Source organism: Sciurus carolinensis, chromosome 17 (genome assembly GCF_902686445.1).
Source record: "Sciurus carolinensis chromosome 17, mSciCar1.2, whole genome shotgun sequence".
NCBI classification, from domain to species: domain Eukaryota; kingdom Metazoa; phylum Chordata; class Mammalia; order Rodentia; family Sciuridae; genus Sciurus; species Sciurus carolinensis.
In genome coordinates, this window is record NC_062229.1 from 4,148,142 (window position 1) to 4,165,838 (window position 17,697).

The following is a 17,697-nucleotide window of genomic DNA, read 5'->3' on the forward strand; positions in this document are numbered from 1 at the left end:
CCCCAGCAGTTGTTACCATCCAAATACCGAACCAAAACCCATGTAGCATGCTGGGTTGGCCCAGTCCTGTCTGGTCTCCCTTGGCTTTGGAGAACTTGTCTGAACTTGGAGTAGCCAGAAGATCACCCTCTGATGCCTTCCACCAGGGTTGCCGTGTTAGTCAGCTTATCACCGGTGTAACAATTAGAAACACCAGCTTCTAAAGAGGAAGGCTTCTTTTGTCCCACAGGCTTGGTGGTTTCAGCCCAGGGTCAGGTGACCCCCTGGCTTTTGGGTCTGTGGCGAGGCAGCACATCATGGTAGGACGTGCCATGTAAGAAGCTGCTCAGCTCACAGCAGCTGGGAAGCAAAGTGAGAGGGAAGCCCCAGGGATGGGATCCCAATATCTTCCTCCAGGGAAGCCCTAATGACCTTCCCACTGAGTCCCACCTCCTAAAGGTTTCACCCAATAGCACCTCTGGCTGCGGCCAAGCCTTCCACACATGGCCCGCTGCAGGACCTTACAGGTGCAAACTTAGCTGCCGACAATCTCTGATGCATCCCCAAGATGTAAATTCTTACTTCGAAGACTCCAACTAGATGACTCATTTCTTTGGTGCTATTGTCCTCCATCATTTATCAAGGGGCTCAAGACCCTTCCCACAATGAACTGGCCTTTCTGTTCTTTCATTTGCACACAACTCTGAATGTGTACCTTTCTTGGTCAGAAACCAAAATCTGACCCACTTTCTGGGTGACCATTTGTGCTCCCTCCCTTTCTCTTTTTAGATATTGAAAGCAAAGTTATCACTGAAGAATGTCATATGGAGAATGTGTCCTTTAACTTGAAAGCCAAAGGGGATGAGATGAAGATCAGGTGTTCTGTAATCGAGGAATCAGAATCCACAGGTACAGACCCACTCCTGAGAATCCAGGTGATGCTGCATTCTGTGTGAGTGAACTTTCTGTCACTGTGACCAAAAGACCTGATGAGAACAACTTAGAGGAGGAGTGGTTTACCTTGGCTCTTGGTTTCAGAGGTTCAGTCTATCGTCAGCTGACTCCAAGGCAAAAACGTAGTGGAAGAATATGATGGTTCAGCTCATGGCAGTTGGGAATCAGTGGGCAGTGTGCAAGAGGAGCTGGGGACAAGATGAGCCCTTCCAGGGCAGACCCACAGAGGCTCATTTTCTCTGACTAGGTCCTACCTCCCAGTAGTCCAATCTGCTATCAATCAAGTGGAAGTGAATTCATCCACGGACAAAGGTAGAGCCCTTATGTTTCAGTCATTGCCTGAAGTTCCACCTCTGGACCTTGCTGCATTGGTGACCACACTTTCAACACATGAGCTTCTGGGGGGTATTCCAGATTCAAACCACAGCACATTCAATCTACAAATACGTGTGAATCACCTCCCAGGTGTCATTTCAATGACTATCGAAAATCAATAGCAGTTAGGCAGAAGTGACCTGTGCTGTCAGAGTTTTCCATCTGCTAGGAAAGTTGAATATTAAAAAGATAATCCCACAATATTGGGGTGTTGAGACCTTCTCTGCCCCATATGGTAGCCACTGGCCACCTTTGGCTACTGGGCACTTGAAAGGTGACAGGGCTGAACTGAAATAGGCTCTAAGTGGAAGCTACACACTGTATTTCAAAGACTTGGAAGAAAAAATAAGGATGTAAAATATTTCACTTGTAAGCTTTCCTATGGACTTTAAAAATAAAGTGTAATCCTTATGCATTTTCAACCTTTAATTTAAAAATGGACAGAGAGTGGTGAGCATTTGTTGCACGTGGTCTGACGTTTTTGCAGCACGTGTGCCTTGAGGCAGTCGCACTCTTGCTGATTCATGGTGCACCACCTCACAGAGTCACTGATTTTTTGGTGAAGATACTTTTCCCCACACCCACTCTCGACGTATTTCTAGAACATGCTACCTCATCACTAGTGGTGGTCACCATGCTGCAGGACAGAGCTCTTGGACTCATCCTTCCTGTCTGACTTGAGCATTGTACTCTGTACCAGCATCCCCTGCACCCCAGCCCCTGACAACTGCTATCACATTCTACTTTCTACATGAGGTCAACGTTTCTTAGAGTCTACAGATGAGAGTCTAAATAGGAGCTCATGTGCTCTTTGTCATTTCATGCCTGGCTCATTTCAGTCAACGCAGTGTTTTCCAGGCATGTCCCTGTTGCTGCAAATGACAGGAGTTTGGAAATGTGGTAGATACACAGTGAAAGACGATTCAGCCATAAAAAGGAGAACATACATTAAAATATATATATTTTTTGAGCAAGATCTCATTATGTTGTCCAGGCTGATCTCAGACTCATGATCCTCCTGCCTCCATCTCCTGAGTAGCAGGCTTAGAGGTGCCCATGACCAGTCTAAAATATATTCTGACTTTTTAAAATTTCAAATTACATGTAGACGTGGTTGTATTTTTGCTGAGTTTGAGTTTATATATTATTGCAATTAATTTTCCCTGATTTTTACTTTTAAAATTGTGGATACTAGACAATTTAAAGTCACCTATGTGGCTACGTTTCTGTTGTGCAGTACTAGTCTGTGTTGGGGTTGGCAGGCCTTTCCGTACGGGTTGTTGTAAGTATTTTCAGCATTGTGAGCAACAGTCTCTGCCACAACTACTTATCTCTATCATCATAGTGCATGCATTGATGACATGTATGTGAGTGGGCCTGTTAGTTTCCTTTCCATGCTGTGACCAAAGTACTTGACAAGAGCAGGTTAGAGGAGGGGAAGTTTATTTGGGGCTCATGGTTCCAGAGGTTTAGTTCATGGTCAGCTGACTCCATTGCTCTGGACCTGAGATGAGGCAGAACATCATGGTGGAAGAGTGTGGTACAGGGGAACTGCTCCATTCATGGTTGAGTCAGGAAGCAGACAGAGAAAGAGGAAGGGGCACAGGAAAGCTGCACCCTTGCAGGGCATGCCCCCAGTGACCCACCTCCCCTAGCTACACCCCACCTGCACACAGTTACCACCCAGTTAGTCCTTTCCAAGTAGGATGGGCTGATTAGATTACAGCTCTTGCAGTCCAATCATTTCCCCTCTGGACAATTCTGCATTAATAGAGGAGGCTTGGGGAGATAACTCATATACAAACTATAACAGTGGGCTTGGATGTGTTGCAGCAAACCTTATAAAAACCAAGCAATAGATGGATTGGCATGTAGGCTAGGGGGGTTGACCCTTGGACTGAATAGTCAATGTTGGGATGGATGCTTCAGGGTAGAAGCACAGGGTGAAATGTGGAAGAGAGGCTTAAATTAAGTCCTGGGGGTTAACAGAGAAAGCAGAAGAGGATGTCACAGCTCCACATGAAGAACAAGCTTGAACTGTTCATGGAACTCAAAGCATAATGAGAGAATGAGGGGGTGGGGAGTGGATGGAGAGAGTTCCATCCCCATCCAGGTAGACCTCCTCCCAAGGGGGAGAAAGCCTGGAAGGTTCTGCTTGCAGCAGGAGGATGACAGACTGTGTCTTCCAGGTGGAAGTTGGAAAGTACGCAAAGTTGGAAGTTGGAAGTTGGAAGTATGCAAAGCAATCCTCTGTGCAGTACAGGGACCTTTTTAGAGGGAAAGGCTGGGCAGGCAAGGATGTTCATGAGAAAGCCAGTCGTCTGGGAGGGAGATGTCAGACTGGGTCAAGGCTTCACTGTGAGGAGCACAGAGGAGGAGGTCACCACACACGAAAAGGAGGAATCTGTTTTGGACAGGACAGAGAAGAAATTAGGACTCCCAAGTTCCAGGTCTGGTGATGTCACTCATTGAGGGCAGGGGATGCAGATGGGAGAGAAGAAACAGGTTATGACGTCTGGGGGCACAACTGAGTCCCTCATGCAGCTCGGAGGTGGCAGATGAAGATTTGGTGATGGTGCATCCAGGTCAGGACAGGAAGCCACCCTAGAATAGCATCTCTGGAGACCACCCATATTCAGACAGGAGCCCACCAAAGAGACTATAAAGGTGGGAGGAGAACTTATTTCCCATCAAAGAAGGGAAAGCATTGTCCCTTAAAAACACAAATTCAGGTTTAGGTATAAATGTAGGCAAGATTTCTCCAGGTAACAGTCCCTCAGGATCTTTCTGTTGTTAATGTGATTCTGGTGAGGGACACTGATCTGGAAGTTCATTCACACTTCAGTGAGGGACATGGAACATCAAAGTGTGTGCGTGCGCGTGTGTTGGACCAGCTTTAACAACTAACTAGCAAATGATTCCTGTTTTTTTCTTTCTCTTTTGGGGGAACCTGCAGGGTCTGCTGGGGTGGCTTTTATCTCCTTCGCAAACATGGAGTCTGTCTTAGATGAGCGCTTCTTCCAGGACCCTCAGAGCCCCTGGATCCACTCCAAGCAGAGGCTGAAGATGAATTCTCGCATTGTTGGGGGCATTATGACTGGGAAGAAGAAGGACAACCTCTCAGATCCAGTTATCTACATCCTGGAGAACCTTCAGGTTGTGAAGAGGTTCTTTCCTGAGACCTCTGTCTATCCACTGAGAACTTCCTGTTTCCCCAGAGAACTTGGCTCTCAGTTTTTAGACTCCAACTTTTTATTTTGAAGTAATTGTAGATTTAGTTGTAAGAAATAGTACAGAGGACTCCCATGCACCCTTTGCTGGGTTCCCTCTGTGGTGACATCTTGAAAACCAGATCACAGTATCAGCCAGGATATCGGCATTGATACAGACGAGATGCCGTAGTGTCCGTTGGCACATTGATCTTCCCTTGAGGGCCTTTAAAAACTTAATCTTTAACTGATTCATAAAAACATAATTGTATAAAATAATGGGGTACCACCCGATGTTTCAATACAAGTAAACATTCTGTAATGTTTGAATCAGGTTTTAAAATTTTAATTGACATATAATATTACCTATATTTATGGGATACAGTTTGATAAATTTTTCCTTCACATTTTTAATTGTTGCATTATAGTTGTGCATAATGGTGGGATTCATTGTCACTTATTTTACATGCACACAATATACCAGATCACTTGACACCTGTCCCCCCAGCGGCCCCTCCCCATCCCATCCTCTCATTTCCCTTTGCTTTTCAGGTGAACCTCTGCCCCTTGACCTTCCTTGTCCTGTTCCCTCTCTAGCTTCCACAAGTGTGATAATTTGACGTGTGTATGATGTGTAATAATCAAATCAGGGTGCCCACAATTAGCATCCACATCTCTCCCATCTGTCATTGCTAAGTGTTGGGAGACGTTGGACTCTTCTGTTATTTTGAGACATGTAGTAAATTGTTGCAGACTTACCTCATTTTTAGTGGGATACGGCAGGGCAACAAACATCAATGCCCCAATGCCACTGTTGGAGAAACCACCTCTTCTCTCTAGGTGGCTTTCTTCCATTCTGCAGCAGGCAGGGTTTTGGCGTAGTAAGGAGCATGGGTAGAAAGCACATGCGGGCAGTGTTTACAGCAGCCCTAACTCTGCTCTGGAGTCATGTCTGGTATCCACAGTATCCCTCTCCCTACGGAACACACCCAGCACCTGGGACCCCAAATGACTCTTGAAGTCGGTCGCACTGAGGCCTGTAGAGAGGATCTCTCAGGTGACCAGCCCTTTGCTTTTTCAGCCGAAGCACAAGTCGGAGAGGCCCATCTGCGTTTCCTGGAGCACAGATGTGGGGAATGGGGGGTGGACACCATCCGGCTGTGAGGTCCTGGAAGCTTCGGAGATGCACACGGTCTGCAGCTGTAACCAGCTGGCGAACTTGGCCATCATCATGGCTTCTGGGGAGCTCACGGTCAGTGCTGATGATTTGTTCTCTGGCTCCCTGAGTATCTGGTTTCAAATCCAATGGGGAAACATTGACTGAATGTCTTTTGGGGGTTCCCCTGTGGTGTTGGGTGTTGGGTGTATTGTGGGAGGTAGCCGTGGGGACAGAAAGGTGAGTGCCATGCGCTGTGATCTGGGAGTTCGTGATCTGGCTGGGAAACGTGATGCTCAACTGTGGAATCAGAAATAGTGACCCACACAGGTCAGGTTCTGTGGTAACCACAGGTCTTGTTTAGTGGGCCTCTGTTATGGGTTGACTTTTAGTCTTTGGTTATTCATTCTTAGACCCATTTCACAGGCTGGGAGGTTGAGGCTCACTAGCCTGCCTACCCATGAGGCTAGTGTTTGACAGAGTTGGGATCCGAAGGGGGTGGGGGGAGGAAGTCTGGCTCCAGACATCTCCTTTCACTACACTCTACACACGGAGCAGAGGCTGGGCTTCAGGATTTGAGAGGCCTTTCGGTGGGAGCCGGTGATGGGTGCGGGAGGAGGTGAGGTACGAGGGGGCCATGGTGAATGTGGACATGAGGTAGAGGAAAGAGCCGCCCACTGTGTTGGGGTGTCCCTGCCAATCCTGCTAGAGCTGAGGGTCAGTTCCCTGCCAGCGAGGCCCGAAGCTCCGTGTGGAGGATCGTGTGGCTTGGGACTGAAGGAACTGGTCCAGAGCGAGACTGGCCTCCTGTCAAGTCCCAACTCTGCCACTTCAGAGCTGCGTTTGCTTGGACAAGTCAACCTCCAAGCTGAATCCAGCTTTCTCCTCTCAAGACGGAGAATGAGAAAAAAGTAATAAATAACACTTACCTGGTGTATAAAATGTCACTGGCACATTTATAAGCTTCCTTGTAACCCTCCCCAAACAGCCCTACAAGCAGTTCCTATTGATATCCTCCTTTTTACACATGAGTAAACAGAGGCATAGAGGATTTGGGTGTTTTGTGAAAACTTATACAATGAGAAACCAGCAGAATTGTGGTCAGTTTTCTTAGCCACTGTGTGACAATCTCATACCCAAGAGCTCATGAGAGAGTGCCTGGCCTATCTTCAACCCAGAGAAAGTCATGGACTTATGACTAAGGTTAAAATAAGTCATGAACAGATAGCAGAGGAGGATGTGGCTTGTCATTTCCACTCCCTGTGGTCGCGGCATCCCCGAGTGTCTGTGGGTCTGTCGGGGGTCAGTGAAGGCAGCAGAAACCCCTTTAGGTATTTCAAGCAGAAAGGCGTTTAACACAGGGTATTGAATGCCCACAGGATCACAGCGCAGGAGGAGTTGAAGTCAGGAGGCCGATACCTGGACTTTAGCTTCAAGGTCACCCCTCCCCCACAGCTTATTCCAGAGGTCAGAAGTTGCTGTCCTCATGTCTGTTCTGTTCCCGTGCATTCGGAAACTGGAAAGTTGAAATGTGGTGTCCAGCCACAGCTCACTCCTATCTTCAGAAAGCTGGCCTCTCCCTCCTTTCTGCCTTCCAGAACTTTATGAGTGCATCTCACTGGGGGACCTAAGTTTGGTCCAGGACCTCAGCCCTGAGGGATTCTGGGAAATGTAGTTTGTGGCTGTCCAGCCCAGTCATGCACAGGGTGAGCCCAGGCCAGGAGAGCGGTGATGCTGAGGGACGCTGGAGGACGGCAGAGTTTGAAGTGGACAGCATCTAGTCGTCCTGAGTGTCGGAGTGGGGAAAGACCTGAGTCCTCTCTCCCGATCCAGAGAGCTGGATGGTTCTTCTTTCCAGCCTGATTCCATGCTGAGGCCAGTGGCGGCTCTCCTTTCTGACAGATGGAGTTCTCCTTGTACATCATTAGCCACGTGGGCCTGAGCATCTCCCTGGTGTGCCTTGCCTTGGCCATCGCCACCTTCCTGCTGTGCCACACCATTCGCAGCCGCAACACCTTCCTCCACCTGCACCTCTGCGTGTGTCTCTTCCTGGCCAAGATTCTCTTCCTCACTGGTATAGACAAGACCGACAACCAGGTCAAACCCCTGGGCTGTGCCCCCTTTCAACCCCATCCGCTCCCTGTCTGCCTCTGCTCAGCCCTTCCCAGCTCCCTCCCTCAGGGCCTTTGCACGTGCTGTGCCCCTGCAGCAGCTGCTCCCCAGCTGCTGGTCTAGCTGATGGTTTCCTGTGCTAGAAGTCAGCTTAAGGTCACTTCCCCCACCATGTTGGGAGGTGGTCCCTCCCATTCCTTTCTTGGCCAGTGGTCTTCACCTGTGGGGGTTTTGCTCCTCAGGAGACCTGGCGATGTCCAGGGATGTTTCTGACTGTCATCCCGGGAGGAAGTAATTCTAGGTAGAACACAAGTTCTCGTATGGCATGGGACAGCCCCTTGTCCCCCAAGAGAAAGGCGACAACAGTGTCGCACAGATGAACAGCATGGCGGCTGAGGATTTGTCCTCCTGTGTCACGCTGGGCTGCTTCCTTCCCAGCTCATTCCTTGTGTCCACCTCTCTTGCTGGACAGAGAGCCCCAGGGTTCCAATGCCGGCCAGGCCCCCCTCCCACGCACAGTAGGTGCTGGGGCTTCTTTGGAGGAGTGCAGTCTGTCTCCGTGGGGTGTTGAGCTTCTTGCCCCAGAAGGGCTCTCAGGGCCTCCCCTCCCTGCCTCCTCGGCCTCCCCAAGGAGGAGCCTGACGTGCCTGCTTCCTCTGCAGGTGGGCTGTGCCATCATCGCTGGGTGTCTGCACTACCTCTTCCTGGCCTGCTTCTCCTGGATGCTGGTGGAGGCCGTGATGCTCTTCCTGATGGTCAGGAACCTGAAGGTGGTGAATTACTTCAGCTCCCGCAGTGTCAACATGCTGCACCTCTGTGCCTTTGGCTATGGGCTCCCAGGGCTGGTGGTGGCCGTCTCTGCCAGTGTGTACCCACGGGGCTATGGGATGCATAATCGGTAAGTGACGAGATCTCTCCTCCTGAAGATCCTACCGCCGTGGTTCAAGATGATAATTATGTGAGCAAGAAGAGCAATAACTGCAGCAGGAGGACCGTTGAGGTCAGAGCTGTTGTGTGTGGTAGCACGGGTTGTGCATTTTACAAATCCAGGAGTCACTACTACCTGAGTGTCCTCTTCCAGGGAGAGGGCAGTTAGTTGGCCTAACATGATTATTTTCCTTCTTGCACATGTGTGTGTGTGTGTGTGTGTGTGTGTGTGTGTAGCCAGCTTTCTGTTGCTGTGACAAAATACCTGAGAAAATCAACTTAAGGAAGAAAAGGTTTATTTTGGCTTTTAGGCTTGTGGTTTCAGTCTGTGGCGAGCTGGTGCCTTTGTTTTCAGGCCTGCAGTGAGGTGGAGACATCATGGCAGGAGGGCATGGTGGAGAGAGGATGCTAACCTCATGGCATGAGGGAGAGAGACAGAAAGAGGAGGGACCACCCTGGGATAATACATAGTCCTCCAGGACCTACTCCCTTCAATTAGGTTCCACCTTCTCCAGCTTCCTTCTTCCTTCTTGCTGTTCCTTCCCATTAAGAAAAGATTATGGAATGCCCTGGTCCATGCTGGGCTTTCTGCTGGGTGCTGGTTTATTAAAAAGAAGAACAGAACGTTCAAGTTCTGAAGTCTCATGCGGTTCACCACCGAGCAGGGGCAGAAAGTTTGCAAGGACCCAAACATCTGAACAAGACGAGTTGTGATACAACAGCTGCTGTTCTGCAGTGCAGAGGTGCAGATAGGGAGGGTCTAGGTGGGGATTCTTAGCTAAGAGGGGTCAGGAGTGGCTACTGCATGGAAGGGACATTCGAGCTGAGATTTGAATGGCGTGTTGTGTGACTGGGAAGCTGTGCATGGAGGGAAAAGGGGCTGTGGATGTTCTGAACCGAGGATGAGCTTAGCGGCCAGCACTGGGCCAACGTTTCAGGAACGTTTGTGCAGGGAGAAGGTCTGCGAAGCATGCACCGGGTCCAGAGGAAACCGCAATGCGACCTGCCCCACTGTGAGAGTCTTCCCCTGAACCTCCCTCCCAACGTCCTCCATCCGCGCATTAGTAGGGACAGGAATAGCTGTACCGCCAAGACTCTGAGGCAAGTGCTCACACCTCCCCTTTCTCTCCACAGCTGCTGGCTCAGCATGGAGGCAGCCTTCATCTGGAGTTTTCTGGGGCCCGTGTGTGTGATCATAATGGTAAGCGAGTTATTTGGTGAAGAATATTTTGGAGGAAGAGCCAGGAGACCCGGGCATTCAGGAAGTGCCAGAAGGTGCAAAGCCAAGTTCCTTGCTGCTTCCAGAGGCTTTCTTGTCTTCCTTGAGTCTTGAGATTTCCAAGTTAGAGAGTAACTTCTTTGACTTATGGCTTTCCTTTGTGGCTGAAATGCAAAAGCCTTTGAAGCAACCACGATCTTATCCATTCTCTGTGCTTCAGGAGGAATGGCTCTCTCAGGGTTTCCGAGGCACAGACACAGAACGACGTGGGAAGAGGAAGGACTTTAAGGGCAGTGGAGGTGTCATGGTGGGGCAGAGAGTGAGCCGAGCTGAGAAGTGGTGGGTAGAGGCAAGGGGAGGCCGGAGGTGCTGAACCCCGTCTCTGCCTCCATCCAGCCTCCACGGTGTTTCCAGAGGACATTTCTTCTGGTTGTCCCTCGTGGTGGCTGGATTCCTTGTGTCCTGTGTGATTTTTGATTGTGAACTCAGTTTTGAAGGATCTTAATCTTGGGAATGCTTGAGGATATTCCTCCAGGGAGGTTTCGCTCTGATGTCTAGTAGATTTGGGGGGACATGTCCTAGTTTTCTAGGGTTGCTATAACACGAGCAACATGACTTTATTGTCTCATGGAGACTTGAAACAGAGGGCCACACCCCCTGACAGCAGCTCTCTCTCCTCTTCTGGTGGCCTCTCTGGTGGTCTTCTCCCCGGGTCTCCCACACTGTCTTTTCTCTGTTGGTGTTTATCTCCATCTCTAAATCTCCCCAGTGGATAAGGACACAGGTGATGTAGATTGGGACCCACCCCAATGGCCTCCTGTGATGGCCCTGCCTTCAAATAAGGCCGCCTTCTGAGGTCCTGGGAGGGCTTCGACACGTCTTTTTTTTGGGAGGAGTGATAATTCAACCCACAGGGGAGTGCTGACGTGGGAAACACCTTTAAATAAGCCTCTCCTCTCCGCTTCCCAGGCGTAGATGGTAGTACGAATTTGAACTAACTCATGGGAGTCCAGTTTCGTCCGCCCTTCTCTTCCTCTTTCTTGCCTCCCTCCTTCTCCTCCTATCTTCTTTTCGATTTTCCCTCTCCGGCAGCAGAAAATACCACTTTGCTTCCTCTGTTTTCCAGAATTTTTTTCTAGCTCACCCTTTCTATGAGTTGTACCCCGTGGAAGTAAACCGAGTCCACAGGACGACCCTCGCAGGGATTCCTTCTGAGGGGCTGGCGGGGGCATGGAGGGGCTGCAGCCAAAGGCCGGAAGTCACGAAGGTGCCCCTGACCAGTGGCTGGCCTGGGAGACTGGGGGTGGGCTGATGGGGACAGGTTTCCTGAAGGCCAGCACAGGGGCACTTTCTGCCTTTCCTGAATTGGAGGCAGGGAAGCTGTCAGTTATTAAGCTCTGGTGGCCTGGGGTTGGCTGTTCCAAGGGTCACCCGCTTCCTCTATTGCCTGCTAGAGGCTGTGGTCAGAGTTCTGGTTCCAAGGAGGCTGGCTGCTGACCATTTACTTGCCCATCCCTTGACCCCTCTGCTTGACCCTGTAGATCAACTCCGTCCTCCTAACTTGGACGCTGTGCATCCTGAGGCAGAAACTTTCCAGTGTCAACGCTGAGGTCTCCACACTGAAGGACACCAGGTGCGGTTCCACAACCTCTCTGAAGTCCACTGTCCTCGTCTGTAGAATGGGGATATTAACCCTTCTGACTTTATGTGACTTATAAAGTATTAACCACAGTTTTAGGAACAGTGAGTGTTTCATAGATTGCAACAATTACTACATCTCTGGGAATACTCATTTGTGCATATAAGAAACAGATTTGTATTATTTTATTTTTTATATATATATTTTGTTAACAAGGTCATGAATACTTTCCCACTTAACTGGAGATTCTTCTACAATACATATATTTTCCACTTGGCATTTTGGTGTAAGGAAGAAGCAGAATTTATTTAAATTATTCCTTATTCATGGACACAAATTATTTCTGCATTTTTTTGCTATTATAAATAATACTAGTCGAATATCCTTAAGTGTAAATCTTTGCACATTTTGGTTTTTAAATTTCAGCAGTAAGTGTGAAACTACCTGAATCAGAGTAAGTTGAATTGAAATGCTTTAAATACAGGCTGCAGGTCGGCTTCCAGGAAGTTCTCTTCCAGACACCGGGGAGCCTGTTTACTGCAGCATTGCCAGCCCTGGGACTTATGGTCATTTCTGTGTTTTCTGCTGACTCATTAGGTGAAACACACCATCTCGCAATTTGGGTTCCATTTATCATCTCACGTTATTATTCACGTTTTCGCCGTCCTGAACTCATCTGTGTTCCTTGACTTCTTTGCTCAGCTAGGTCCATCTTCAGATCTGACCACAACCCGATATCATCTAGATTTTCTTACTTTTTTTCCCCCATTATCTAGATTTTATCGTCAGTAATCTTAGATAGTTGGTGCCTCTCTCCTTGTCAATGTCTAACTCCTTACCTACGGCAAATGTTTTCAAAAAGGCAATAGAAAAGGTAGAACATACAGATAACAAAAATTTAAACAGTCAACTCCACACAAGATGAAATTCCCCACTTCAACCACTTGAAAGTGGCCCTGGGTACGTTCCGGGTTGGGCACCCACGGCGACCACCTGCTTCCAGGGTGTTTTCGCAGCCTTGGTGCCCGGGCAGCTCCCTCCCGGCTAGCGTTTCTTTCTTTCCTTGGGAGCCCCTGTGTCTCCAGGCCTGTCCCACGTCAAGGTCCACCACGTGTCCAGGTCCACCACGTGTCCTCCCCCCGCAGGGGCGGGGCCCCTGCCCTGAAGTTGGCTTTGTCCCAGGCACCCAGCTGTGGCAAGTGGACACGTGCTGACAGCAGCCACCGAAATGTGCATGTTGTGCCCACCTCAGTTCCAAGCACCTTCCTACCCCCAGAACAAGCCCATGGTGCAGCTTTTACTTTATCACTTTATCAAAGCCAGGAATCCCAGGCCAGTGAGGTTCAATGACTTGGGATCAATCAGAAGAGGAACGCAGGCATCTGATCCAGGGCCTGGATCTTTACCCCAATCACCCAGTTACACCGGTCTTACTTTTAAAAATGGCCTTTTGATCGGCTGTCTGTACCGGCTTGCGATTCTGGACATTTTGCATTAGTGAACTCGCACAGTGGCTGGGCTCCTGAGTCCGCTTCTCCCAGGCAGGGCCCACACACCTGCTAGCGTGGGTCAGAGCTCCTCCCTTTTCCTGGGGGAATACTACTCCACGGATGGATGTGCCACAGTTTTCAATCCACTCATCAGTTAACGAGTATTGGGGTTGTTTCCTCCTGGAGCCCTGGGCACTGGGAAATGACTGTTCACTAGATACAGAGTTTCCTTTTGAGATGGTAAAATCAGCCTGGAGCTATACAGTGGGGACGTATGCATGAAGTTGTCCAGGGACCCAACGCCACTAAATTGCAAGCCAAAATGGTGAACTGTATCCTAGACGACTTTTACCTCAAGAAAAGAAATGCTTCATGGTGTCTTGTACTGTGGATCCACAGTTCATTTAACAGGTGCCATTTACAATGTGGGTCCTTTAGGTCTTTGATTCTGCAATACGACTTTGTTAACTGTGTACGTGCGCAGTGGGTACCAGGGGAGTCTTAGGCCTGCTGCCTTTTAACTGCCTCTAGGGTTTGATTTCCCCACATCTGAGTGTGAGGATTCCAGGCCACCTTTGTCCCCGCCAAGTGGCAGCCTCAGACAGCCCCTGGGCGTGCGGCCCAAGGACAGTGCCAGCTCTGACCCCCATGCCTGCAACTCTCCCCCCAGGTTGCTGACCTTCAAAGCCTTTGCCCAGTTCTTCATCCTGGGCTGCTCCTGGGTGTTGGGCATCTTCCAGTTTGGACCCGTGGCAAGCATCATGGCGTACCTGTTCACCATCATCAACAGCCTGCAGGGAGCCTTCATCTTCTTCATCCACTGTCTGCTTAGCCGCCAGGTATGTGGCTGCAGCTCCCACCTCCACCCCATCCACCCACGGAAGCCCCCTGCGCCCCATCACCTCTACCCACCAGATGCCTACTTCCACCCTGTGCATCCACCAGACCCCCTGCCTCCACCCCTACTCCACCTCCACCCCCACTCCACTCTCCACCTCCACCCCCACCTCCACTCTCCTCCTCCACCCACCTCCACCCTGTGCATCCACCCACCCCCTGCCTCCACCCCCACTTGACCTCTACCCCCACTCCACTCTCCACCTCCACCTCTACCTCCACCCACCTCCACCCCCACTCCACCTCCACCCCCACTCCACCTCCACCCCCACTCCACCTCCACCTCCACCCACCTCCACCCCCACTCCACCTCCACCTCCACCTCTACTCTCCACCCCACTCCACCTCCACCCCCACTTCACCTCCACCCCCACCTCTACTCTCCACCCCCACCTCCACTCTCCACCCCCACTCCACCTCCACCCCCACCTCCATACTCCACCTCTACCTCCACCCCCACTCCACCTCCACCCCCACTCCACCTCCACCTCCACCCACCTCCACCTCCACCTCCACTCTCCACCCCCACTCCACCTCCACCCCCACCTCTACTCTCCACCCCACTCCACCTCCACCCCCACTCCACCTCCACCTCCACCCACCTCCACCCCCACTCCACCTCCACCCCCACTCCACCTCCAACTCCACCCACCTCCACCCCCACTCCACCTCCACCTCCACCTCCACCTCCACCCCCACTCCACCTCCACCCCCACTCCACCTCCACCCCCACTCCACCTCCACCTCCACCCACCTCCACCTCCACCTCCACTCTCCACCCCCACTCCACCTCCACCCCCACTCCACCTCCACCTCCACCCACCTCCACCTCCACCTCCACCTCCACCCCCACTCCACCTCCACCCCCACTCCACCTCCACCTCCACCCACCTCCACCTCCACCTCCACCTCCACCCCCACTCCACCTCCACCTCCACCCACCTCCACCCCCACTCCACCTCCACCCCCACTCCACCTCCACCCCCACTCCACCTCCACCCCCACTCCACCTCCACCCCCACTCCACCTCCACCTCCACCCACCTCCGCCCGCCTGCAGCAGAATCCTTTGCTGCACCCCAGAGCGCCCGTCCTCCTGTGCTGCGTCTCTGCCTCAGGTACGGGAAGAATACAGGAGATGGCTCACCGGGAGGACCAAGCCCGGCTCCCAGTCCCAGACCTCGGGGATCCTGCTGTCCTCCATGCCCTCCGTGTCCAGGATGGTGAGGGCTGTGCTCCGGGGCTCTGGTAGAGGAGTGTCGAGGCCAGGCAGCCCCCGGAGCTAAGCCTGCGCACTCATTGGCGGGCTGAGTGAAGCGTGGGGCGGGAGGCTGGGGCGGGAGGCTGGGGCGGGAGGCCGGGGCGGGAGCCAGGCTGTGTGGGTACAGAGCCAGGCTCCGCCGCTGTCTGAGCAACCTGGGAGAGGTGGAACTGCACCTCGCACAGACGTAAGGTGAGCATATGTGAAGGGTTTTATTCTATTCATTCATCAACAAGGGGACCAGGTCCATGTTATAACTGCTCTAAAAAAAGCCAAGAACATAAAACCTGCAATGATCTAAAGGCATAAAGGGTTAGAAATGTCCAGAAAGCAGTTGTAAGAATGACACCACAAAGAGAACTGGAGTTACCTCTCACCACACCACAGGAGGATGCCAGTTAGTTTTGGCAGGATGTCACCAAGATCCAGTGGCTTAATTATACACGAATTATTTTTCTTGAAGAACAGAGTGTTGCTGTATTGCTTCTATTTTTTAGTGATGCTGTAAAAGATCTAGGCTCTCTGCACTGGGGAGGTAGTTCAGGGACAGAGTAAATGCTCTGTATGTGTGAGGTTCTGTATCCAGTACCATGCAGGGCACAAGGGAGATGTAGGCTCGCCATAGTTTTCAGCTTAACTATAGTCATGCTGACTTTTTATCATACTATTTTCCTTGTTGCAAAATGGCTTCACAGCTCCGGACATCACAACTATGTTCAGGCAAGAAGAGGAATGGGGCAGAAGCAACTCTCCTTTCATGCTTCTCTCTTTAGCAGGGAGTAAAAGCTCTCCCAAAATACTCTTAGAAGAGTTTTCTTTACCTAATTGGTTAGGACCACTCCTACTTGCAAAGGAATCTGAAAAAAAAAAAAAAAAAAACCAAAAAACAAGTATTTGGTTTTATAGCTCCTAGAATGGGAGCAAGCTATGGCGGAGAGGCTGGGAATGGCTTTTGGGTTAGCTAGCGGTGCCTGCTACACTGAGGACAATCATTTCTCAGCATTCCAATGTTTATCCTGGTAGTCTCTGCCACTATATTTATCTTCGGGGGCATTTTGGTAAGACCCATGGCTGTAGATATGACCTTTGTACTCATTTTCTTATTAATCACCCTTCAGACTCTGAGGAAGTTTTCTTTTCTCTCTACCAGGGTTGACGTCCTTTCCTGCTTTCGAATACACCGTCACGGAACAGGCTTCGAGAATTCCAAGTGCCTGCAGGAGCCGGGGCTGCATGCCCTTCACTGCCTCCTGTAGACATGCAGGATCCCACCGGCTCTGAACTCTCTGGGTGGGGTGGGGGGCTGGGGTCTCATGCTCTGGTGAGAATCAAGAGTTTCTGCTCCAAATCACTGTCTCATCCTCTGCAACTGGCAACTCTCTGTATCCCCAGAGTTGTTGGAGATAACGGATCGCCGTGCAAGGCATGACCGAGAACATGTGGCTGCGTTGTTTTTCCCTATGCTGGTTGGTGCGGGGCTCCCAGCCTGCCCCTCTGCACCTGTCACGTGCCTGGCACAGAGCAGCTTTTAAGAAATGACTGGTTATCTGAGTGAGTTACCATAAGACAAATGTTCTTCCTGCTTTTAAAGAAATGATCAATAAAATCTAATGAAAGTTCTCTGGAACCCCACCGTGCTTAGGCAGAGGCTTCTTTCACACAGACACTTAACAGGATTAAATTGGTGGAACAGAGTTCCAGGGCTTCCTGGAGAGAAGCACTGGGTGACAATACCCTTTGTAAAGTGCCCTGGTTTCCAGGGTGTCCAGGTAACCGACAGTTCCCTTGTTTTTTACAGAAACTTTCTTAGGACTTGGGTAGGATTCTCTGCTCAGAAAGTTACCAGCACCTGTTCTTCAAATCTTGGGTGCTCAGGGGAGAGAAGAAGGGGGTGAGAATTTAGATTGCAGACATCCTTCCCTCAATGGGCACTGGAAAACCCTCCTACTGAAAGTGTGGTCCACAGACCAGCAACATCACAACACTGGAGAGCTTGCTGGCAAATCGAGGCCCACGTCGGACTCCACGCCGGAGCTCTACTAGCTCAGAGCCACGCCTCCCGGGATCACCTGCCAATGTGATCCCGGGTACAAGTGGGCCAGGACATTCCTCTGCTCATGCTGAGAGCAGGGCTTATCCTGGAAGCCAGAGGAAAGTCTTCTTGAATTCGAGCCTTTGCACCTGCCTTCTCTTCCCCTCAATCTGCTAATTTCCACCCTCTCTTGAGTCTTGCTTTAATCACACTTCTACGAGGAAGAATTCTCTGCATCTGCTGAGGCAGGAAACATCTTTGTACGCCCCTTTGAACATCATGTTTTCTCACCCTATATTGTAATTTTCCCTTTATTGGGCATTTCCAACTTCAAATGTGTCTCCAGCAGGATGGAGACTGTGCTAAGTGACACTGGATGTTGGACTGTGTGATCTCAGGAAACTCAGCAGGTGGAGCCTCTGCTATTAGTGGTTACCATGCGGGAGTC

At 50.6% G+C, this 17,697-nt stretch overlaps 1 protein-coding gene across 1 annotated transcript in view; it reads left to right on the plus strand.

The window, feature by feature from the left end:
• Adgre1 (adhesion G protein-coupled receptor E1) overlaps positions 1-16,844 on the plus strand; it is a 58,110-nt gene extending 41,266 nt beyond the window's left edge. Inside the window, exons 12-21 of the mRNA XM_047532165.1 lie at positions 769-888; positions 4,265-4,464; positions 5,599-5,769; positions 7,576-7,770; positions 8,448-8,683; positions 9,847-9,913; positions 11,473-11,564; positions 13,731-13,899; positions 15,075-15,179; positions 16,368-16,844. Coding sequence (XP_047388121.1) covers positions 769-888; positions 4,265-4,464; positions 5,599-5,769; positions 7,576-7,770; positions 8,448-8,683; positions 9,847-9,913; positions 11,473-11,564; positions 13,731-13,899; positions 15,075-15,179; positions 16,368-16,373 — 1,361 coding nt within the window. The 3' untranslated portion in view covers positions 16,374-16,844. The remainder of the gene's footprint in view (positions 1-768; positions 889-4,264; positions 4,465-5,598; positions 5,770-7,575; positions 7,771-8,447; positions 8,684-9,846; positions 9,914-11,472; positions 11,565-13,730; positions 13,900-15,074; positions 15,180-16,367) is intronic.
• The last annotated feature ends 853 nt before the right edge of the window (positions 16,845-17,697 follow it).